This window comes from Varroa destructor, unplaced genomic scaffold (assembly GCF_002443255.2).
Source record: "Varroa destructor unplaced genomic scaffold, Vdes_3.0 BEIS01000001.1, whole genome shotgun sequence".
Taxonomy (NCBI): domain Eukaryota; kingdom Metazoa; phylum Arthropoda; class Arachnida; order Mesostigmata; family Varroidae; genus Varroa; species Varroa destructor.
This window is the reverse complement of record NW_019211454.1, coordinates 18,791,288-18,816,408: the sequence shown is the minus strand read 5'-3', so window position 1 is coordinate 18,816,408 and position 25,121 is coordinate 18,791,288. Positions and strand designations below refer to the sequence as shown.

Below are 25,121 nucleotides of genomic sequence, written 5' to 3'. Positions count from 1 at the left end.
CTGCTTCAGCAAGTCTTCAGAAGTTGCCTCCTGCAAATTTGCAGGTTATTTGTTGAACACATGTGCATATATATTTAAAAGCCCTGATACTGAAAATCGCGCGAATCGAATCGAGTCTACTTGGTAAAAACTCCACTTAGAGCTGAGAACCTTCTGTCTGAATAATCTAACCTATTTTCTAGATATAATCATAGGAGTCGTAAAATATGATAAGGATTTTTAGATATAATAATAATAATTACAGTAATTGCCCTCCCGAACAGAATCAAAGGTGTAGTTATGGAGACTACGTAGCACTTTAACGCACCTTTCTACGATCGACTACGTCAAACTTGAACAATTAAACTTTGTTCGCCAGAACTGGAAGTCGACGCACCTTTCTATCGAGAAACCTTCATTTTAGGTTTGAATCTTAAATGTTTAGCAATGCCATGCACGAAGAAAATGCCATCGCAATATGATTCATCATGTCTCTTGTTCATTTTAAAGTTACTCTTTTCCATGTTTGTTTGTTTGTTTACCTCAAATTGTTACCCGTTTAGATCGAAAAAAAACTCAATGTATAACATACACATAGATACTGATTAAGAGGCAGCTTAGCAACAATTTCCGTAAAAAAGTCAAAACATAACGTACACCTAGTACGTCAAAGATAATGTAGTAGGTAAGTCATTTGCGTAACGACTGCACTGGATCGCACAGCTTGCAGATATGCTACGAAATAATGCTCAGTTAAGTACTACCGGACGTAAAAAAGGTATTTATTATTTGTTTTTTGTGCATACAAAATTCAAACAGATTTTTTAGCAAAAGCACGTTAGCCATGAAAAATCTAAAGGAGCAGCTCAGAAGAAGCAAAAATGTCTGACATCCTCGAACTAGAAGCCGTTTTTTCAGATTTGGTTGGCCTTTCTTGCCTTAATTTATAATAAATTAAAGCGAAATTTTCAAAAATGAACGATGCTAACTGAACTGGGAATTGAAAACAGACTCATATCATTTTATTATAATCGAAACTAGAAATAAACTACTAAGTTGCCACATGGGGACAATTGTGCTCGTACAAGTGAAATAGAATTAAAGCATTCAATACGCATTGCCCTATTTCTTTTCGAATCAGTAATTTTGTTGCGAACTTTTTTGTAAGGGAAGTTACGTGTCTCATGTCTCGATAAACTTCGATAAATGTTCAAGTATCAAGTTTTGAATGATGAACATTTTTATTCTAAATTTCAAATCGTTTTGAAACAAGAAGCAAATAGGATACCGTTAAGTTTTCGAGAACTCCATACATTGAAAGAGGTCTATGCCAAAAGATCCCACAGAACCTGCAGTAACTCATAGATATAGACATTTGCTATATAGATATAGACATAGAAAACTTTTTATTTATTTATTTGTAACACAAATAACCACTCGTTAAATATGAGGCAGATACAAATATACACAAATTTATTGTTCTTTAATAAGAGGAAGTTTATGAATTCCTTACATCGGTTTAGTTTCCCTGACGACTCGTATATACATCGTTGGTTCATCGCATCTAACCGGGCTACAACAGCCAATACTCATAGCCCCAAACAGGAATACTGTAGTATAAAGTTTTTCTTCCCCATGCGTCAGATTTTTTCTCATCTCTCTCTTTCTACCAGCCTCTCCCGATATCTGTGTCACATATTCTACATAAGCAATTTCTGTTGTTCCGACCCTTAATTTCTGTTGTTCCGACCCTTATGTTGCCGGTGGTGGAGGTGGTGGTGGATGTGGGGGCGGAGGTGGCGGAGGTTGCATCATTCTTAACGCAGCTGGAGCGGGGGGTGGAGCTGGGGGCGGAATCGCCCCCGGTCCTCCAACGGAGCTTGCACCCGACACAGGGGGCCCAGTGGGTGGCGGAGGAGGAGGCGGTGCTGGAGGCGGGATATTGCCAGGTGTTCCAGTGCCACCAGGACCAGACCCGGTTCCCGGAGCACTTGAGCCTGGAGGAGGAGGTGGAGGTGGAGGGGGTGGTCCCCAAGGTGATCGGCCGAAGGGCGCTCCCATCGGTGGCGGGGGCGGATGATGTGGCATTGACGGTGGTGGAGGTGGAGCAACTCCAGGTGGCAGGCCCATACCCATAGCGGCAGCCATGCTTGGCGGTGGAGGGGCGCCCATGTTCGGTGGAAGAGGAATGCCTGGAGGCGGCCCCATGCCAGGAGGCAACGCCATGTTCATTGGAGGGCCACCCATACCGCCCATCGGAGGCAGGCCCCCGCGCATCATCGGAGGTGGTGGCGGTGGCATCATACCAAATGGTGGACCGCCCACTGCAAAATAATATAGTAAAAAATGCTTGAGCGCATTTTTATTAATATTCAAACGCTACAATATTACTTTTATCAGTCTTACTTACTACCAAATATCATCATAGATAACAAAGCATATAGACTTTTCTATCTATTGATGCTCAATCTTTCGCTTTAAAATTAAATAGAATACGTAAAGTTTCTGTCTACACCTACTCCCTTGGAAGTTCGCTGGAGGTGGCACCATGCCAGGGGGCGGCGGTGGCATCGCAGGAGGCATGAACCCGCCAGGTGGCGGCGGCGGAGGAACGCCCATTCCCGACGTCGATATTGGCGGTGGTGGCGGCGGAGGAGGAGCAGCCCCAGCACCCGGAGCCCCGGCACCCTCGGATTCTATAGCGATAGTAAAATATGCACTTATCTGTACACCAGTAATAGGTAAAATTGCACTTATCTGTACACTATTGGTGTACGCTAAACATATCTATCTACAAAATTATTTGATTTCTTTATTCACGACCATTGTATAGTACGCGTTGTTGGTAGAACTTACAATCTAATTACGCGAAAGATACAACGAATGACATAAAGAACTGGATGCTATTGCTATGGACGTTCAGCCCATAGCAATAGTCGGAGGTGGCTGAATCAGAAGAGGATATCATTAAAGAAGTGACTGACTACTTGAATGCGGAGGTATCTCAGAGAAAATAGTTAAAGTCTATATTAAATATATTAAAAATAATTAAAAATAAATTAGATTAAATGAAATTACAAAAATATACTTTTTCAGCAATCCATTCAAGTCCACCAGTTCACCAAGATTGGATACCAAGCTAATGCTAAATGCTACAGCGTCCTGTGCATAATATTAACTCAAATGTATCATCTTTGTTTCAAGTTTTTAACAAAGCATTCACTCAAGGGTAAATCATTCTTTTTCTGGTTATTTTTGTACCTCACAAAAACCGTATCGCTGCGGTACGGTAATGATATATTTAAAAGCAGGTACAGGTATCAATACTTACCGGCTGGAGGAGCATCTGCGAATAGCTGATGGGGTCTCTCTCCAATACTGAGAGGATTCTGCGCTGCGAGAAGTCGTTCGGCAGCTGATCCATGTCGCTCACCCTTGGTGTCCTTCTTGAACGCGTACGATAGACTAATAGCACGATTACACAAATATTGCCCGTTCATAGCGTCAATGGCGGCATCGGACGCCTCGAATGAAGCGAAATTGATAAAGGCGAATCCCTTCGAATTGCCCGTTTCCGGGTCACGCATTATCTAAGAGAACACAGAGGAATTAGCAATTAATGTGTAGCCGAAACGCTTTGGTCATAGCATAAAAATCAACCGGCAATGAATAATTGCTTACAATAGTAATTTCAACCTCGTGTAATTCAAATCGGTTGTCCAAGCATATCAAAACAAGTATTGCCATTTGACACTTCGATTACAAATTTTAGATCGAGACAGAAACATTCAAGTACTAGTAAAGGTAGGCAAGAAAAGGTACTCGTTGGGCATACAGACATCCAGTATACTTCAACTACATTTGAAGCTAAGAACAATTAATCACTTGATAGTAACCGTTATATTTACCCACACAAGTTGAAATCTCAAGTTTACGAAGGCTTACCAGTTAACTACATTTGCTTTGTAAACCGAAATAATTATATTTTGCATGAATAGGAGATTCTTTGATGTGACCAAAAAGTATTGAAGTTAGTAAATATCGGTGCGATGGCTTACACGGCTAATGTACCGGCTGAAAAAAATTATGCTGGTTCAGACCCTGCGATAAAGTACATGTTTTACTGTGTGACATAAGAAAAGAAGAAATCAAGGTTACTAGTGGTTGTGCTTTTTTTTTATACAACATCGAGCATATATATACATGAATCTGCGAAATATTTACTTTCGGCGTCTGCAAAATAACTCCAAAGGCGCTAAATGTATCGTACAGAAGCTTCTCGTCAACTTCTGTATCCAAGTTGCCGATAAATATATTTGCGCCGACATCTAAGTTCTTCTGATGCGCAGAAGCTTTGTTGACTCGAACTGGTTTGCCGTACAGTTTGATCATGTTCATAACCTGCAAGTAACCAATTTACTAATGCCGTTTAATATCACCTAACTGCAAATATCGCACTAGCGGTACCTTTTTGTAACCACCTTTATGCAATCATATACTACACGAAAAAAATAGCTAGGCCCAACCAACTATAAGTTCTTATATATTGTTTGTACTTTTTCGTCCTGAACCGGGTGAACAAAAGTTCATTTTCAGTTAAAAGGGCTCATTAAAAATTTCACTGTATAGACACTTATTTTACCGTCTGTTGCAAACCTTAATAGCATAGTCTGCGTCTTCTTCCCCAAGAAACTCGACGAAACCGTATCCCTGATGTAGCCCGGTGATTCGGTCTTTCGGCATATGGACAGACACTGCAATAAGTAAAAAAAAAATAGTATCCTTCCTATTTTTTAACTCGACTTAAGGATATTTCTATTGAAATATCCTTATATTATATACATAGTATATTATATATAAATACTGAACTAATTGATTTCCTACATCGGACATTCGATACTGAATATTGAATATTCGTAACACGGACACTTATCAACATTCAACGACGATTACTGGGTATTTTTATTTAAACAAAAGCAAACTAATACGGTCTAATCGCCGTTTAAACATCGGTTCTGAATTTTGTAGACGATAAAAAATAGAACTCTACGAACTATAACTACTACTAAAGAGCTTTAGGGTTTGAATAAAGTTTATTTAAATAGAATATTTATGTAATAATAATTATAATCATCATCATCATCTTGCATCTTTCAGATATTGAGGTAATATTCACCAATTGGTCCAGCTTGCACAAACAGCTCCCAGAGGAGGTTATCGCTGACTTTCTCATCGAGACCCCCAACATATATTGTAGCATCTGAAATATGGAAATTAAAATTATCATGTCATTATCGCTAATAACTGCTCGGTTACATTATTAAAAAAAATTGTCGAGCGTGTTTATGAAAGTATATATTAAGCATTATACCTAATGATTTTATATAACTATTCCAACTAGGTACATCTCAGTAGTACTAATTCCACATTTCATTAATGACATCCATATTGTCCCCCTAACATTCTGTAAATTTTTAAACGACTTATCTTGATTGATCAAATTGAGGTAACATTGTATGCAAATCACCTGTAAGGTCACTTATTATGCAATTCGTTTGATCTAGGAGCTAGACCTATCTAAATAAAGCATTGACTGAAAATTAAAAACCCTTAATCATACGCTAAACTGAAAACGGCTAATGACCTCTAACTACTTGGCCCTTCCTTATGCAATGATAGTAAAAATTATCATCATTTACTGTAATTAGTTTACAAATGATTTTGTAAGTGAAACATTATATACGTATGTGGGATTCGATTTGCCATTACACAGGAAGGGGTCAGTGACCTGTTACAATACGAATTTCAAGATCTACCTGGGATCAATTATAAAATGACTATGGGCATAATACTGAACATTGCGGAAGGAATATCATTGCTAGCTTCATAATAGACGTGTCATTGTTTCAGAAGCGACTACAATAGCCAGCATTGGTTATAGTGTTTATTCATATTAAACGAACGTTCACTTCTATAGGTTAATTCACAAAAAAAGACGGTATGTTTATATATACAGATTTACTACTGAAACGACAACATTAAGTGTTATCTGCGCCTACATATGTTAAGCCTGGTTTCGCCGTTGAGACATTAAATAGGCCCACAACAACACGAATAACGTTCAAGGAATATATTGCTTTCTATAGTTTATAAAACACCGCGTTGAAAAGCTATCGCAAATCAACGCTGTTCGTGGCCTCGATAAGCCCAGTGACTGTCACAAGAAATACCGAATACAACTCTCGTTGCGCAAAGTTCATTAGTAGATGAGTATGAGTAACCCGCTTTGTTTAGATATTCAGTTCGGAAAATTGGGCTCCTACGATATCACAGGTCTCGATGTGTATCATCGAAGACAGTGACGCACAACTTGAATGAGCATTTGGCTGATCAAAAACATTTTAATATTTAAATCTGCCCGCCTAATAGATTGACGGTTCTGCTAGCTCTTCATAGACTTCCACATTCTCTAGTCACCATCGTCAGCACTACCATGCAAATGTCCCATAAAATCATATCTTGGCAAACCAGGTAAAAATTCTATATAAGAACTAATGTACAAGTAGGCTTACAATGTTCAGTTCGAAGTCGTCACTAGTAAAACTGAACGACAATTAGATAACTGACCTTGATTTCGTTCAGCAATTGGACCCGCTGCCATTATTTTGTGCAACGGGAAACCGTACTACGGATCACTGGAAAAAGTCGCTGAATTTGTTCACTTCGCAAACGACTTTGTTTCCATCAAATCTTCGCACGCGCCTATTAGCCGGCAACAGCTCATGTGTTGATATGCAACACAGCATATAAACAATCCCTGTAACAGACGACTCTTAACTTCTCGGAATGCTCCACCGACCCCTTTACTTCCAAAATGCTTAATGGGCGGAACAATACGCTCTTTTCATTTACTGTTGCGGATGCCTAATTGTGTACTATTTTTCGGTTACTAAAAACAGTCCCATATGATAAGAGACACCCATGGAACAAAACAAAAAAGAACATCAGAAATTTTATGTGATCATTTCCATTTAGATCTAAACAATGCAGGTATAAGCTCTTCTTTGATGTTAACAATTATAACATTAATTTAATAACAGTTCTTGCCATATTCTTGTGGATACAAAATCTTTTGAGTAATTGAGAGTGATCTGCGCAATTACCGTTACCGAATCAGGAATTACGTTATTTTGCAACTCTGGTATTGTGTCAGTAAATAATTCAAAGAGGTGTATGAACAACAGTCGGATAATGTCGCTTCCCAGCGCTCAAAGATGGAATCATTTGCGGCAAAAAAGTTTATGTTGGGCATGACAAATAAGTTTAAAAAGTGTACTTATTCCGTTCAACGGACAGAGGAATATGACTTAACGATCATCACCTCGGATGCGGCTCAGATACGCGTTCAATCGTCAGCGCTATGCGCTCAGAGCGAATACTTTGTCGGACTTTTATCATCTGGAATGGTCGAGCAACAGCAACGCACAGTCACTTTTGAAGATCTTGATTCATTGCGGATAGAATCGTTTGTGCAATTTTGCTGTACTGGTGAACTATTTATATGCGGGAAAAATTTTTTACATTTACTCAAGCTGGCCAGTCGTTTTATCAGTAGAAACATGTTGATCATGCTACAACAGTACGTTCGGACTGATTTTCTCTCAATTCCGCAGCAAGATTTGAGTGCGATCGTAACAGAGCCTATCGATTCGGAGACTGCAATATTGACGAGGGAAGTTCTTCTAGGAAACATGATTCCCGCTAATATGCTTGATCTCAGTTTTGAGGTGGTAGACGATCTGCTTCAGGATGATGCGCTGGTGTCTGCAAAGGAAGATCACGTCCTTCAGTTTGTCTGTGACTTCTCGAAGCGACTGGGAAGCTTTGGGATAAACTTGCATACATTGCTTAATCGTGTACGCCTGCCACGTCTAACACTGTCCGCATTCGAACGAGCAGCTGTTAGTTTGCCCGGCTTCAAAGATAGTAAGGGGTTTGAGGCTATTGTTCGCGGTATGGAGTTTCTGGACCTTATTGGTGAAGAACAGCTCAGGCCGCGAAGGAGGAGTAATGTCCACCTCACAATGCTTTGGATCGGCGAACACCATGTGAGAATCGTCCATATAGATATATGGCGAACTGAGTCAGTATATTGTGCTTCGTTTTTTCTGGCAGACCGCTTGCAGTGCATAGTCTAGCTTTTGTTTAAAATGAAAAAAAATCTAATTTGATTTATTAAGGAACTATAACTAATAGGGTACCTTTAATTACATATTTTCTTGTTATGAATATTCTGGCTAAGACAAAAATAACATGCAACTCCAAAACCTTTATTATGCGCTATATTAGTTATGTGTGAAGGTACTTGCGCAAGTAGACACACTAATTAATTTTTACCTTTTGGCCTGTTGTTTGCGTCGTTCAGGAGGAAGATCAGAATGGCTTTTCAATTGCGCATTCACTCGTCATTCCTTTCGAAGGCACTGCAAAGCCACCTCAGCAACTTCGACAACTCGCCACCGATCGGGTGTATCTTACTGGAGTCAACTCATTCAGTACAACCCCATTCTTCAGTGCCGCAAACCATTTATTTGGTATCTCTATATTGGGGCATATTGAGAAGCTGACGTTCAAGAAACGCGGAACCTACCGATGGGAAAAATCTCGTGATTCCTGTCTTCAGGATAATTTGATGGCGATCGAGCAGGTAATTGGGGTCGACACCGAGGAAGACAGCTTTTACATGTCATGCCTTCGTCGAACAAACGGAGCAGAGCGCGTATTCGTGCTGAAGTGTCAGCTCATACAAAAAGACGATCTAAAAACGGAAAAAGTTGAAATACCTCCAGGCGTGATGTCGATTAAAGCTCGCCGCATGATCTATAAAAGGGCTTATATCGTCATACTTGATGAGAATAATCAGTTACTTGTGTATAATGACCGCATGGATAGTTTGTACCTCGTTCCCAATCCTGATGAATGGACTCCAAAATACGTTGAAATCGCTGTACAAGACGATCACCTCTATGTGTTTGACTACAGTATGTGTCCCGTAGACTCGCATGATTTTTCTCAACCATTTTCGCGCTTTGATAAGATACGGGTTTTCAACCTGGTAAGCCTGAGTTGGGTATCTCAGTGTCAACTCAGCCTTAATTCGATCCGCAACTCCGGACACAACGAACTGATAGACTTCAACGTTGACATGTATTTCATCCGAAGCCAACTCTATTTTTCGTGGATTTATCAGGGCTGGATGTATCTGTTCCGAGCGGATGCGAACGTGCAAAAGGTCGATCTCGTCTACAAATGTAAAATTCCCCGCGAAGCAAATGCCGTTATTCTTTTGCCAGGTTTCTATACCAGCCACGACGAAACGACAGTTTTAGAGAAATGTGTCAACAGTTATTGTCAGAAACATTTATCTGTTGTTGGCGAAAGTCGGCTCGCAGCAAGGAAAGTAGCCAAATGGCGCGAACGATTTCTCGACGAAGTTCATACGAGTGGTTTATTACAGCAGTGCGTCGCTGGTGTAGCATGGGGTCGACCTTAGCTTATTGGCTTAGAAAGTATAAGCAGCTAGCTTTTGTCCTTCAAAAGCAAACAAAGTGCATGAGACAAACTGTGATATCGAGGTCCTAAACTGCTAGGATTATTCAAACATGTATATTAATTCCGTATCGGAGTATTGCACATTCACAGAATTTAGATTATGGTATTGCAAGTTTGTCCCACGATTTTTTATATTGAACAGTGCGCTTTAGGCTTGTTAAACCTTTGGTGTACGTTTAAGAACCAGCATTTGCCTTCAATGTTTCATTATTTGATTCTGAACTTGAAAATATATATATATCATGGATTTCATATCATATATACTTATTTATTTTGATCATACGAAACGTGTTAAGGCTGAACTGAATTTTATGCTTTATCAGTGGTTTGAGTCGACGTTTGATTTCACAGGTCAATTAATTATGTATTGGGCGCTTTATGTCTAAAGTGAGCTAAATCGTATTGAACAGTTTTGATCTTAGAATTTATTCAAATACAGGTTTAGCACATTCGACTAAAACTTGAGCAGAAATATTTAATTCATCTTACTTCATTTCTATCATCAGTATCTATTCATGTATGCGCCGAGAGAGACAGCTGTGCATACTTTGTACTTTGAAGTATTACATATGGGACAAGATATGCCAAACTATAGCACCGAGTTACGAGACAAGACAGCCAAATTAGACATTGTGCTGTGAATGTGGGCCATGGAGGACAATATTAAGGTTGAATATTCAGTCTATTACTTAATATAGGAAATTTGTTCACGGTCAGAACAAACCAATAGCTATATCTGCTCGTACATAACAAAGAGATGAAAGCAGTAAGACTTATATAGAAAAAATACTGGCATTCATAATGCGTATATGGTATGTTGTATACACGATTGTAATTAAATATTTATGCTGAATAAATCATTGAGGTTTTAGATTTATGAAAAAAATGTTCATTAAGCTCCAATGTGTATTCCAGCATATGGCAAGCCCATTAAGGCAGATGAATACGACTGTTTGGTGCAAAACCTTTTTACTAGGTTTGCCTGCAAGGCCCTGCTTATCTAAGATGAATAGCTTTACTATAGGATGTAATGATAAAGCATAGCTTCAAATTCTTTTGATCGGTAGCTGTTTCAACTAGTTCCTCCCTACACAGCACAAAGCAAAGTGCGTCTACATCGGGACTCGGAACTCAAACCACCACGTATGCGGGCAAATACGTTAGCTAGTCCGTTATCACGAAGTCGAACTGCACGTATTATTACTTCAGCTAAACAAAGACCTCTGATCAGTCAGACAACCGTGGGTCGGTTGTTAAACCCGCCCCAGAGCGGCTCGTTTCCCAAATATACCGTGGTGCTCAATAACAGATAAAACAGCTCTATCTGTCGAATCACGCCATTTGAACCCAACCGTTTACAGCGTTATACGCTTCTAGGGCTAATTTAGCGCTAATCTTGATGGGTTAACCGTTATAGAGATTGTTCAAAATTATTTCAATTATTTCAATAGGCGTACCTAGTCGTAGTACTTAGCTGCTGTTTGTCTTTCTCGGCTAGTGAAAAAAATCTGATCCAATTTCGAAGGTATTTCGGTGGGCAGCTCAGCTTGACGTACTATTTTTGGTGATCTTCGGAAGTATGCAATCCATTGCGTTTGCGTAACAGTAGTGGTTTTCAAAATCTAAATTTTAGGAATTGAACCTATTAGTATTTGAACAAAGTAAATTCTCTCCTTTAATTGATTCTTACCCGATCGTCTAAACTCTTATGTATGAGATGTCCGCAAAGGGGCGTAACAACATCTAATCGTTTCAGGACATACTGGGACGACTTTTAGTGTGTGAACATGACCGATCTTGAATGAATGATCTAACCCAAAACACCGTAACAACTGCGATATTATTCAACGCGCAAACTGAGCTATCGATATTTATATTCTCATGAAGCACATATTTTCTGAGTAAAAAAAAGGTTCCTATGATTTGCAGTTGATTTAAAATGTCTGGTACCCACGAGCATCATCAATGATTCCTTTGAGCCGGATTTTAAGCCAGAAAAACGTATCCTTCTATCTGTCACAACTATGCTTTTTCCTGTATTAGCGAAAACCGCTCCTGTTGAAAAAATCTCTTACATCGCGTTCTCTCTCTAGGCAAGCGTTTAATCCTAAATCGACAATAGTTTACGAACCATAAATCGCGACGAACTGGCAATTTATTGTTCCTAGTAATTCTTGTACCTTTTTGTAAAACTTTACTCCTCAACGGTGTTATCGGAAGAGATAACGTGCGAGTATACGTGCTGAGGATAAAGAGGTCTGAGTGGTCGAAAAAACGTGTCGTACAGCATTAGAGAGCCTTAAGTCACCAGCAAGACAAGGAGATCGCAGCGTACCTAAGCCAATTCTGTCTGCTTCCCTCCTATGAGACACGCATTGGCGGTTACAGACAATTATAGCTCAGCTAATGGCTGGATGACTGCATGAAACGAAATTCGGTTGTTACATTCGGATAAAGCAGGATTTGCGCGTTCAATAAAAAAAAAAAAAAAAAAAAAAACGCTCTACGATTCCTCGGCTTCACGATGGTTATTAGTCTAATACAAGCCACCCCACCTTAGACTAAAACAAGTTTCTGGAATGAACCTCAGACGATTATTATATTCAAAGTACCATTTTAGAAAGCGTTGTATCAGGAACCTCAGTCTGTATATTCTACGAAGCGCCTAGCTGCGAAAAACCAAACGCATTCTATGGTCTACAATGACATAGTCTTTCCATTGATTTCACACCCTTTGGATCTCTTAGTTTATGTGCCATTTAGTAAATTAATGTTTGTTTTATTTTTTAATTTTATTTTTGAAAACAATTTTTCAGTAATAAGTCAATAGCGGTAGTGTTTGATAATATCCTAATTCTGTAGATTGAAGGACATTGTCTTAGAGGCTACAGATGGGAAAATAGCTGATTAATGTATTAATTTAGTAGGGTTATTTTTAAATGCAAGGACAGTAATCATTATCACTACTATACGACAAACCATCTCAATCCGTGTGCTAGTCTGAACCGAAACGACGATCTTCTGGAGATCGCTAGAAATTTATCCTGGATAGATCCGAGTAGCAGTAATGTAAATTTGAGCGGTCGGAAACCGACGCATGCAGTTTCTGTAATAGCACAGTAGGTAACATATTTGCTTATAATGTTAAGGGCCACATAGTAGTTTAGGTCTGAGCGTAGATACACTTTGTTTTCTTCTGGCAAGGGTTAGCCCCCTAACCTCGCGGTTGAAGTACCGTACACAAGACACAAAAAAATTTTTTTAGACCGACGGCAGAAACTTCATTCTTATTTTTGATATTAGAACACCACCGTTCAGAAGAATCAAGCCGGCCACCGGCATCGTGTAAGCTAATATATTATCAGTGAAAACTGTGCGTAAACAAATATTTTTGTCAGTATGAAAAACTGTGTGTATACTATATCGTACAAAAAGCTATCGAATGATATCTACTAGAAAGAAGCTAGTCTCCATTCGAAGCGACCTCTATTATAACTGTAATGAGCCTTTAGCATCTACACAGATGAACTAAAATGCGTTTAATACCAAAACAGACTTCAGGTAAAGCTAGCGGGTGGTGCCCTTCAGCAAAACAGTGACTCCCGTATTCATTGTTGGAGGGAACTTAAAAAAAACACTTTTTATTTGAAGACGATACGGTATTGGGAGGTTTCCTTTTTGACTTAAGCGTGTTGTGCATTTGTAAGTTTGATTTCTGTAGAACAGACTGTCTACAATACAATATACCTTTTAGCAGCATTTCCTTTCCTGTTGATTTTTTTTGTTTTATTTTGACTTTTGGTTTATCTCATGGACTAAGTACTAATGAAGTACTTAGATAAATTTGATCCGTGTGCACTAGATAAAGAACAAGGGCGAAGCTTTTATTTTTATTTATAGAAGACCTTTATTATCTTTGAACGCGACTTATTCTACCCGTAATATATGTGCACAATGCATATTTGTTTTCCTAACGTATTGTCAAAAGGATATTGACGGGTTAAATACATTGTGGCGTGTATTATTGAACGACTGTGAGTTACGAAAGCATTGGTCAACAAAACGAAACACTGGTCTAGTTCACTATCTCAACAAGTAGATGACCTCGTACTACTTCAGTTACGGTACGAACTGCGCACTCTGGCCCGGCGACGGCCTTCCTTTCTTTATGTTATTTGACTTTTTCTCCCTTTATACAACTTCTGCGCAGCCGTGTAGGAGGACCGGTTGGACTCAACAATCGGGGCGCTTTACCTCGGTGTGACAACTTTGCTGTTTTTAAGCCTTCAGAACCGCAACCAATCGACGAGACCTTCAACGCGGATTAGAATACACTATAATATTGTGCACTTCAATTCGTACTTAAGCGCCGCTTTTAGTTTAAGAATAAACTAGGGAACTAAAGTCAATTCGAAAATATGTAATGCTGTCGTTACTATTCTATCTAACTTCATAGTATTGTCTTCAGTATGAATTTTTAACCGAAGCGCACTTCCTGTATTACTTAAACCCAATTAATGTTTCGAGTTCTACGTCCAACATTGTTACTGAAGATTTTTTTCGAGCTCAGCGCCTTAGCATTACTAAACTATCGGCTGTTTCAAAGTTTACTAAACACGTTAATCCTTGCACCACTTGAAATTTGAAATTAATATACGCCATATTATTTGAAACGGACTGTTAGATCTGGCCTCGCAGGTTCTAAAGTGCTACGAGTGGAATACTTCATCTGTTGCAATCATTTGGAAAATATAACAAAGCACGCTTTTATTAGACAGTACAAAAGACGCGTTTTTCACATTTCATATTATTGGTATTTTACAAACGCTATATATAAATTGCTTTATAGAGCAAAGAGGTGAGTTGCGGCTATGTAGTCATTAAACTAATCGAAATCATAACAAATATTGCATATGTATAGGTGACAAAGGAACCGTTGTTGTTGGTCACTTGAGCTGACTGGGCACTGGTTGTCTGCTAGCGCATATTGCTATGACTCTTATTGTGTACCATTTCGTTGGGATATCTCAATTAGGGATAATGGAACTAAATATAGCAAATAATCTCCTCTAATGCACCTTTATAGGCGTAAATAACTACTGTGTGGTAGTTGATATTATAAGACATCTCTCGCTATTTCACTACGCTTTCAGGCGAGACTGTTGGAGAACCATTGATTCAAACGTGTCAAATGTCGTCGTAAGATGAAGTACCGTCTGCGCTAAGGTTCTGCAATCGAGACCCATTTTCTCAATGATTTTTAACCGCTTTACCCAGGTAGGCAGGTTCTGGCTGGTCCTAGTTAGCATAATGAGTGTGCAGTCCCCGGAAGCAGCGTCTGAAAGTGGCCTCATTTTCGACAGGCAGTCGCAATCGGTAAACGATGGTCCCGTAAAACATTTTGTGAGCGAAGTCGTTACGCTTGCGTTATCGATGCACTATCCGCACGGCGTGATTGTCGTGGACATCGGCTGCGAGCTCGACGCCATGTTGCGTACGAGCTTCCCGGTATCCTTCATAGATATGAAACCTCTACAGACGGTCAACCCATTGCGTATGAACAGGGATTACGAAGCGGTGGCTAGTTATCGTAAAACAATCGTCTTTAATGCGACCTACCTAGCATTTTCCTGCAGTAGTTCTCTGGGAATCCGGCACATAATTGACAAGAGAATTCATCGAATTCATTGCTTGGCTTTGCTACGGCGCCTTTCACCTCCTTTCAGCTCTTTGGTATTTTACACGTTCTGGGATGACGTCAGTTCCCTTCAAAAAAACGCTATCAGTCATGGGTATAATGTGCAACGACCGCCATTTTTGGACATAGCCGTCACATATGGCAATCACGACACTAGCGCTCCGAATCGCAAACTCGCTCTCTGGGCTGCGCACTGTCCGGAAGAGTTAAGGTATTCCCATTTCCTGGGTCAGTTCATCAGCGCAAGTGCTGAGCGACCTTGCAAGCTGTCCATGGAAGTGAGCATTGGCTCTCTACATTGCAAAGCCGAACTTGATGTACGAAGCATCACCATAGTCGAACAAAAAGCGACTTTCGGGTACCGTCTTATATATCGCACTAACACTACCCTGCGGGCTCGTCATGGTTTATCGAATACGACCAGGATATCAGTAGTTTTTCGAAGCAAGCTGGGAACAGATCCCGTCGTATCAACGATATGGCCAGTTAGCGAGTTTCCTTTTGTGGCATTCGCTAAAGTACCGCACATAAATTCTCCGTCGCAGGTCGCCCAGGCATTGTTTAATCCAACGATGTGGTTACTTCTATTCGGCTTAGCCATCTTAGTTTGCCTTTGTCTACGAGTCTTCGAACTTCGAACACAAATGACTTTTGACATTCTGTTTCTTCTTATTGTGAGTGTTTGGTCCGGTGCGGAACTACCACGACAAGTTGGCGACGACAATTTGCTAAAATACAGATTTATCTTGCTAGCAGGCTTATGGACACTTAGTTCGCAGGTTACCAGCGTGTATTTGCAAGCCAGCGTTGTTGCAGGCCTTCAGGCTTTACCTGATCAACGAATTAAAGAAGTTCACTGTTCTTCTTCTAACCAAAAAATTAACTCAACTATCACTATGGGTAGATACGCCTCAGCGGTGGAACCAGCGTTTGTTACAAATGATTTGCCGTTTTTTTTCAACGGGGACGCTCTATGTCAGCGGCGGCAGCGAATCGATAGACTGTACGAGCGACTGCTGGGTCAGTTTCGTACCTATGAAATTCCACTCGACGCACCTACCTATGAAACGACAGTGATTCAACCTGTGGTTATGGAATTCCATGAGAATCACGTGAAGCAAACACATTTTCCTGAATGGAATTTTGACGCCTTTGGAAGGTTTGGATTGAAGATTTCGCAAGTTGAATTAAGCCTTGGCCTGAGGCACACCGAAAATCGACTGCCCTATAGCCAACTAAGAACCTTTTTGAGGTTATATTTAAAGCGGCCATTGCACCCAAATTATAGAATAAGAAATACCTGCAGTAAAAACGATAAACATATAAACAAGCAGGGCAAGAAGTCGAGCTTTAGATGCATTGCTCAACATGAACTGGAGGAGAGCAAGGTTCCTCATTCGATGATCTTAGACGACCTAATGTTTCCATTGGAGTTGTCGGCTTGTGGATCAGTGCTGGCATTGGGTTTATTGCTTGGCGAGTTTCTGTATATTGCATTGAAGCTTTGGTAACCATTAGGCTCATTCCGTGTCATTTACCATCAACAAATTTCATGTTTACATCACTATGTACGATAATGATTATGCAATCCTTATTGGAGTTCTAATATTTGACTCAGTCTGTTCTTCGCGAAACGGCACACTGGATATTTAATTTAATAATTGCTAACAAACGTTTCTAAAATGTGTGTGCACTATTTAAATTGGCTGATGCTGGCTTCTTTGTAATAAGATTAAATCAAATATAATAAATAAAGCAAGTTTGCAATGGAAGAAGTAAATGGACATTTAGTAATAAATGAATCTCGATAGTAACTTTCTGGCCCACAAAAGCTTCTGAAATGAAAGTGGGCTACAGAAGCTGAAAATCAACTTGTCTTTTAAGTTGAAAGAAATCTGAAAGCTTATATGATATTATAAATTATCATTTTAGCGGATTTCTGGTATATTTATTGGATTCCGTGTGTTAATAACCACGTTCAAAAACGAATCTAAGGAGCTCATGGGTAAGAACCACGTTCGACATTCATTACCTTGATTAAGTACTTAAAGATACTATCTTTGCTCTTTGTATTTGAAGATTCATAAGATACCAGAAACGGATGTGGGTCTCAACGATTTCAGCGTTAAATGACTTCTCGTATAAATACGAGATTTTTAGACCATGAAAATAATAATAATAATTGTACGTTACAAAAGTTTCACTTATTATTTTATTTAATTTCGTAATATATAGATAATATGTAATGTATGTAGTATATACATCGATAATACACCAAAATCATACTTTTACTGCTTAGCCACATCAAAGGCCTTTTATCCTGAAGTACATCACTTATTATGTTAGATAGAGTTTAAGTCTAATTTTATTATCCTGAAAGAAATCAAATAAATACGTTCCGATGAATCAGATCCGAGTGCGGTAAATTATTCATTTCTTAAATATACTAATGATATTCGCAGGGGAGTTATGCATTATTGCACATGTATGTATTTGACACAAAGCAGTTAGTAGTCGCTGGGCAAAATAATCAAAAAAGCGATTCATGCCAACTCTAATTGAACTTATCTGTTGGATTTCGATGGCGTAACATTAGCGCACATAAATAAACTTATTGTAAAAACTTTTAATCCGCTTAAAACTGATTGCGTCTATCTATTAGCGGATAGAATGACCTTCATGATGAACTTTCCAACAGGTTGTCGGATTGTGTTACTGTTCCGAGTTAGGGTTTCGTTATATTGTTATGTGACGCTTTATAACAAAGAAAGAACGCATATGTTATAGTCAAAGAGACAAAGGTTATATGTTTTTGCTGTTAGCTTCAAAAGATTCATTTGCGTGACAACAATATTAAGTTTAAAAGCGGACCTCTAATCTGTTTGCTCAGAGAATTGCAGAAACGTTTTCTGTGATGGCTAAAACTCCTCAGTGCCTCTACCACCATATCGCTTCCCTTAAGCGGTTAGAACGTCCGTGACCGGGTGAAGGCCAATTTCGAATACATCATAAGTGAGAACTGATTCGCGCTAGTCAAAAACGATGGTGTGGTTAGCTGAAATATATAATCTGAGAAAAGCTGCGGTCGGGATCGAATCCAGAAAATTAGGGTTGTTAGTTTCGCGCTTTTTAAGCATTCCTACGGCGTTTCCCTGTTCTAAACTCTACACTGTATTGTTTCTCTGGCCTGTGCAGAGAAGGTCCCGATGTTCTTCCGCAGTTAGAAGTTGACTGTGATTCGAAACAGGAACTCGCAATAAAAGTTTCTCTTCCGTCTGACTAAATCCAACTTCTCCACCTTTTCTTTTACGTAGCCCAACTTCAGCGAAGGGCGACACGCTAAATTAGTAGTCTTCTTCGCATAGGCACAATTTTCAAGTCGTTTGTTAACCCGCCTCCTTTGGGCTCGGAAACTACCATCCAGATTGACGTATCCTCCCGGGTATACTTCTTCTAGGTATATGTCTGTCGAAGATATCGTACTTGCATTTCTTTTATCTTATACTTGTTCTATACCAAATTATCCGCCGATTCTAGCCATGTAGTATGACTTGGTCCCGTGCTGGCACCATTCACGAACATTTCTTGCATTCGCGAACCGCGTAGATTATACCCCTTGCTTTCTCTAAATGGTATCGCATTGAGTCCGTAAGGGACACTCGCTCGACGTCAAGATCGAGTGTTGTCGCCAACTTAGCAGACAACTCGTGACGGGACTTCGTGTTCTCTGGCGATTGCCTCAGAATGAGCTCAGTCGATGTGGAAACTCCGGTACTCCATATTGATACAGTTCGATAGTAGACAGCACTAAGGCCTATCGTTCTTGTCGCGTGTTGCCGTGGCGAGGTCGACTAAGCGTAGCTCACGAGATCGGTCATGCGCAGACCGCAAAAGCCCCTTATGTCTATGCATAGCAGACAGCAATAACAGAACCGTCGCATGCAAGGCAGCAAGTAGACTGTTATTAAGTATGGCCTGTATGAGGAGAGTCTCTTTTGATACCTGACAGAGGGCAAAGTTTCCTGGAGGTGGCAAGTATCACTTGGTTCATTAGCAGCGCTAAGTGCGTCAAGAAATCCGAAAGACTTCATAAAGCTGTTGGCACATAGCAGGCAAACTAAGTGGCTTACTGTACTATCGGCTTTCTTTACGGGTGGTGCCGATAAGCGTTACTTCGTGTTGTGGTGACCGATAGCAATTTGGCGCAATAAAACTTAAGACATAAATTTTCGGAATCATGGCCGGACGGTTGTGGATTTTAGCTGTGCTGAACACATTCGCAGTGTTAGTTTATGCGGAAGTGTATTTCAAGGAGGATTTCTCCGGTCGTAAGTTTAACTTTCTAAAGGGGTGAATCGTGGGAAAACTTACATTGAGAGAAGCGTACGAATAGATGCTATAATTCGCCACAATTGAAACGAATAGAAGCGTACGATAAATGAATAAAGTTGAGAGACTTTTACTTGATAAGTTTTAGACTCAATTCTTATTTGTCATTTAATTTGCTTACGTAACTTGACTGACGATTCACCAAACGGGTGTCGTTGTTTCACGTTTCTCTTTAGTTCAGTGCATTTCCTGTTGTTATTCAGGGATAGCGAGCACCGCGGATTGAGCACAAGCACACAAGTCATCTGAGTTAAAGCTTTCCCAAAAAAGTTGGGAGCAGTCCTGTGTTTTGAGTAGTATCTAAGAGACTGCTGCAAATTGCATTCTATAACTGAGGCACTTTAAACTAGTTCAGGTTTTCATTTTAAAAGCGTACCTTTATAACCACAATTAAACCCTATTTGTCATTATACCCTTATGACGCAATGGGTTTCTGCGTTAATGTAGTTGTGTGTGACACCCCTCCCCCTCGCCACTTCCATCCGTTCCAATAAACGCATACAAGCACAGTACCATTGTACATATATAGATACACATATTTTGATTGAAAATAAACACAAAAAGACCGCATCTTGGCAAAATATTATCCAAAATGTGACCCAAAGATAAAATAGATCTTAATAAATCCCTCTTGAAACACGGAAAATTGTCTGCAGAGTGCAGCCGCTACGGATAGCTTATTCATTATAAATTGCAGTATGATCAACAAGCGCTCACATACTACCAGTTGATGCGTCGGAGTCTGTTGGTATATTACTTTTCCAGCATCCCATATGAAAATAATAAATCGAAAATCGATAGCTTACCGTATGTCGTATCCGTATATATGCAGATGCTATATCAAATTAGAGGAAAGCCGACCCCTTAAATGAGCCTCAAGTTAGGATGGCGCAAATCGATCAGTTGCTACTATTGTATGTGAGTTGCAAATTGCGCTGTTATTCAGAACGCTTACTGAGAGACTCTTCTACGCCAACTAGACGTTAGATTGATCGCAGGCCGACTTTGTTCTAACCCCGACTCAATTGGGCTCTCTTAAGGGCTATTCAATTAAATTGAATTGGCGCATACAACAGAACGTCTCGATTAGTCGCTTAGAAAAAAAATTGCTGCCTTACAATCGACATACCTTCTAGTTATTATTATTATTTTTGTTATTATTTTGTTTATTTTGTTTTTATTGCTATTTATATTATTATTTGGTTTGTTAAGTTTGTCCATTTGTTCACAAATAGAAATTGTCCCATTTTGTATTCGTGGAGATCATTTATAATGAAAAAGATTACTTCATTCTCCCAGCATGGTGCAGTAATAACATCTGAAGCAACGCTTAACGGGGGCAACGGTACCGGATGTCAAACTTGAAACGTTACCTCTTTTTTTTTCTGTAGGCATATTTGTTCATCAGCTTTCAAAATGGCACATTTAAGTAAATATAATTTCTAAACAGTGGTCAGCGCTTTTTTCTAGCTTAAACTTCTCTGGAGTGCCGAAGGCACCCCCATTCACAAGGCATCATTCGCTAAGCCATCTGAGGGGTTCGACCAACGATCTGGCGTGCCATGAATATATATTTCGAGTTTTTGCATTTGCTACGATCGTTTAGCAGCCATGGTTCAGACGGCTCGTGGCTCCTACCAACGCCAAACGAAGTTTGTGTACGCCAAGTTACGTGCCTTTACGTGTCTCTGAAATTTGTAGGCGAACACGTTACGACTACACCGTCATAGGCAAACAATAGCACACACATATTTGTATTCAGGGACGCGAATATTCATGACAAATTGGCGCGAACCACAGCAGTACATCTCATCGAGTTATCGCGTTTATATGTTCTGTAAGTTGTCGGCTTTGACAAATGTCTTCCCCACCATGTGAACTGGCTTGCGTTAATCTATTTCATAACCAATTTGGTAGTATGTGGGCAACGTTAGTTCGATCCTATTCAACTCGTTTCGGCTATTTTGTTAACAGTCCTTCAATAGAGAATCAACATCTAATCGAATGTTGATCCGACAATTTTTTACTGATTGTTCCACTGGAGGAACCGTCAGGTTCAGCATTTTTTTTTAAATATTTTTCTTTTCCTATTTGAAAAATGCGCCGCAATCCTTCTCTGTTTCATTGATTTTCTGTCGCTTTATAATCTCTTAAAATTCATTTTAATAAGACTAGTCTCACCATTATTATCATTAAGCACTATTACTATTATTATTAATTTTATCCAGCCAAGTAAGTTAGAATCATACGAACTAGTTATATCGACTGCGCACTAACTATAGTTAAACCTACATCAAGCAAAAATAAAGCACGTATTTATTCTCTTGCGCGGTTCAAAGGAGAGGGGTAAAATTTGCTTTGAGCGCTTTTACCCGCCAACAAACGCTTGAATCTGAAAAGTAACGGGGTCTGCCACTTTCGACTAAGCGCATCGCCGTTCGATCAATAATCGCTAGAGCAACCCAACAAAGCTAGCGTCACCGTCCGCAACGCGCCTCTTAGAGCTGCTGCTTTGTAGGACATTGACGGGCTTCTATATATATATATATATACGTTGTGTTATTATTGACTGCCAATAAAATTACAATCACGACAGTGGGCCATGACATGTGAATATCCCGCAAACGCTTTAGCTGATATTATGTAACGCCGGCTACTATTATTATGTTTGCTAAAAAGAAGTTATTAAGTTTGATGTTAAGTAAATTATTGATCTTACAATTCACAAACTGTACAGATTCTGATTCATCGATCGCGCTAAACTTAGGGTAGTCTTTGGATGCGTAAGCCGACCTTCTTACAATGAGGGAGACCAACGTTGTATGTTGGCCGTCAATTTCGGCTAGCCCAGCTTCATTGCGTTGTGCCATTCTCCTGCCTTGAGGTGTATTGGAGGTTTGTTGAGGTATATCTCCGTGCACAAAAGTAATGCGACGGCCGATGGGGGGGATATAGATTAAGAAAAATACGTATTTGTTGCAGTAGAAAAACTACAAGTATTCAAATGAGTTGAACCTCTTTTATTTTTTTATCAAAGTTCTATTTAACTAATACAGATACAAACACCCTTCTATAAGAGTCTACGAGCGAATGAGTCATTTTGCAGGCTACTTTAGAATACATATTTGAATTGGATCAGGAATTGTCGTACTATTTATAACCAACAATGATCTTCCGTTGACGTATCTATTCATTTGCATGACAAGCATAATTCGTGTAAGAATTGAATAGTTGCTTTTTATCCAAAACTACTTTGCGAAAAACAAACAAGTGGTATTGGCATCAAATGATACGTACGTTTTATGCCGTTACAGCTGACGCGCTCAACAGATGGGTGATGGCAAAGGAAGACGAGAGGCGTGGAGCGTGGGAGTTGAGTCCAGGCAGATGGTTCGCCGACGCCGAAACCAATGTCGGTCTCCGTACAACACAGGATGCCTATTTTTATGGTGCCTCATGCAAGCTTCGCAAACCTTTTTCTAATAAAAACAGAACCCTTGTAATTCAGTTCAATGTGAAGCATGAACAAAGTATCGACTGCGGTGGTGGCTACGTAAAGTTGTTTGATTGTTCACTCAACCAGAAGCAAATGGATGGCCATTCGTCCTATTTGATTATGTTCGGGCCTGACATCTGTGGGCCAGGCACAAAAAAAGTTCATGCCATCATCAGCTATAAAGGGAAGAACCATAAGATTAAAAAGGACGTTCGATGCAAGGATGATGTGTTCTCACACCTCTACACGTTGATCATCCGACCCGATCAAACGTATGAAATTCGTATCGATAACGAGAAGGTTGAATCTGGCGAGCTAGAAAACGACTGGGATTTTTTGCCACCGAAAACGATCAAGGATCCCAAAGCAAAAAAACCCGAAAATTGGGACGATCGCGCGAAAATTGAAGATCCCGATGATGTGAAACCTGAAGACTGGGATCTGCCGCAGTTCATCGTCGATCCGGAGGCCCAAAAACCGGCGGATTGGAATGATCAAATGGACGGCGAATGGGAACCACCTCAGATCAAGAATCCTGACTATAAAGAAGAGTGGAAACCGAAGATGATCGACAATCCGAACTACAAGGGTATGTGGGTTCAACCCGAGATTCAAAACCCTGAGTACCGGCCCGACAAGGAAATTTATCTGCAGAAGGAGATCTGTTACGTAGGGTTCGATCTGTGGCAGGTTAAAGCCGGTTCGATCTTCGATAACATCGTCATTACTGACGATCCAGACTTTGCCCACGAATACAGCCTTGAGACATGGGGATATTTTATTGGGGCGGAAAAACAGGCCAAAGAGGACTATGAAGCTACGGAGAAAGCCAGGGCAGATGCTAAAGCTCGTGAGAAAAAGGACCAGACAAAGAAGAAAAATCAGAACGATGACTATAGTGATGATACTAACCATGATGAATTATAGAACTAAACGAATAGCGAATTCTTTTCGCAAAATCAATAATAAAGGCTATCTTACTCGTTCCTGGTGTAATTTCGTAGCGCTGTTAATTGAACAATGTACAAAGCCGGACACCGAAAACGTCATAACATTGCTTGTTTCATTATTTAGGCACATTTAGCATACAATAGTCATGTGATTTAAATAACACAGTGACAGGAAGCTATAACAGCATATACATTGACGAAGTGTCTATATAAGGTTGACAAAAAGGCGTGACGACAAGTAGGGATTAGTACTTCACTGGTAAATAAAAAAAGAGTGGGAACTGAGAATGGACTGTGCGTTTACTTATAAAAATCAATAGGTTTATCCGAACGAGCGTCTACAATAGGGTTCCTCCATAGATCAAGTCCGTGTGAGGTGGTCCAGGTTCGAAACCGGGCGTGTGCACACGATTTGTTTCGAGTTGGAAAGAGCCAGCCGTCTGAGGCAGTGTAATAAAAATGATAGCACCGGACAAAAAACTTAAAGCATTCTTTATGCATCAAATCCGTCAAGGCAGTTAATATTAAAGCGTTGACAGTATTCGACGGATGAGGTATACAATTTTAGTAAACGTTTAAATTGATTAGGCACTTCTGCAAAAAAAATAAAATATGACGAATGCTATAGAATGGATTGCAATAGCAAATCGTGATGGAAAATTCAGCTCGTGTTACCAACCAAATGAGATATCCCAGATAGCAGAACATCGAACCTTAATGGGACGACAACCTGCGCACGTCGCACTCAGATGCCTAACTGTCGATGATAAAGCACAAACAAGTGTAAATATTCTTTTTAATTTATACAATAGACGTGAAAATCAGACAAAGATAAAATACGGAACATGTCAACAATATTAATGTAATTCGTAGTTTATTAATAACAATAATGAAACAGTAGAGGAGGTATGGTAAAAAAGAAGCTGTGAAAGAATTGATAAGGCAGATTTAAAAAGAACCGAAGCGTAACTGTTTAATTAAGATGCGTTGTTACGTT

At 39.7% G+C, this 25,121-nt stretch overlaps 3 protein-coding genes across 6 annotated transcripts; 2 read left to right on the top strand and 1 right to left on the bottom strand.

Annotated features, from left to right (window-relative positions):
• Positions 1–1,424: 1,424 nt before the first annotated feature.
• Positions 1,425–6,790, bottom strand: Spx (Spliceosomal protein on the X). Its single transcript, XM_022789787.2, has 7 exons — positions 6,607–6,790; positions 5,156–5,239; positions 4,636–4,733; positions 4,204–4,380; positions 3,311–3,569; positions 2,499–2,675; positions 1,425–2,303 (listed from the first exon to the last, which is right to left on the bottom strand). The coding sequence occupies exons 1-7, from the start codon at positions 6,638–6,640 to the stop codon at positions 1,732–1,734; spliced, it is 1,401 nt and encodes a 466-aa protein (XP_022645522.1). The 5' UTR covers positions 6,641–6,790; the 3' UTR covers positions 1,425–1,731.
• An 18-nt stretch (positions 6,791–6,808) lies between these two features.
• Positions 6,809–10,487, top strand: LOC147758345 (uncharacterized). The gene is made up of 3 exons (XM_086974365.1): positions 6,809–7,029; positions 7,336–8,087; positions 8,405–10,487. The coding sequence occupies exons 1-3, from the start codon at positions 6,945–6,947 to the stop codon at positions 9,530–9,532; spliced, it is 1,965 nt and encodes a 654-aa protein (XP_086830491.1). The 5' UTR covers positions 6,809–6,944; the 3' UTR covers positions 9,533–10,487.
• On the top strand, positions 8,548–24,412 carry LOC111243726 (calreticulin-like). Of its 4 annotated transcripts, none has more exons than XM_022789774.2 (2): positions 8,548–8,686; positions 22,993–24,412. In XM_022789774.2, the coding sequence occupies exon 2, from the start codon at positions 23,016–23,018 to the stop codon at positions 24,099–24,101; it is 1,086 nt and encodes a 361-aa protein (XP_022645509.1). In that variant the 5' UTR covers positions 8,548–8,686; positions 22,993–23,015; the 3' UTR covers positions 24,102–24,412. The 4 variants fall into 4 exon arrangements, with proteins under 4 accessions (XP_022645509.1, XP_022645502.1, XP_022645463.1 ...); XM_022789767.2 differs by lacking the exon at positions 8,548–8,686 and adding an exon at positions 14,745–14,868; XM_022789728.2 differs by lacking the exon at positions 8,548–8,686 and adding an exon at positions 19,072–19,617.
• The last annotated feature ends 709 nt before the right edge of the window (positions 24,413–25,121 follow it).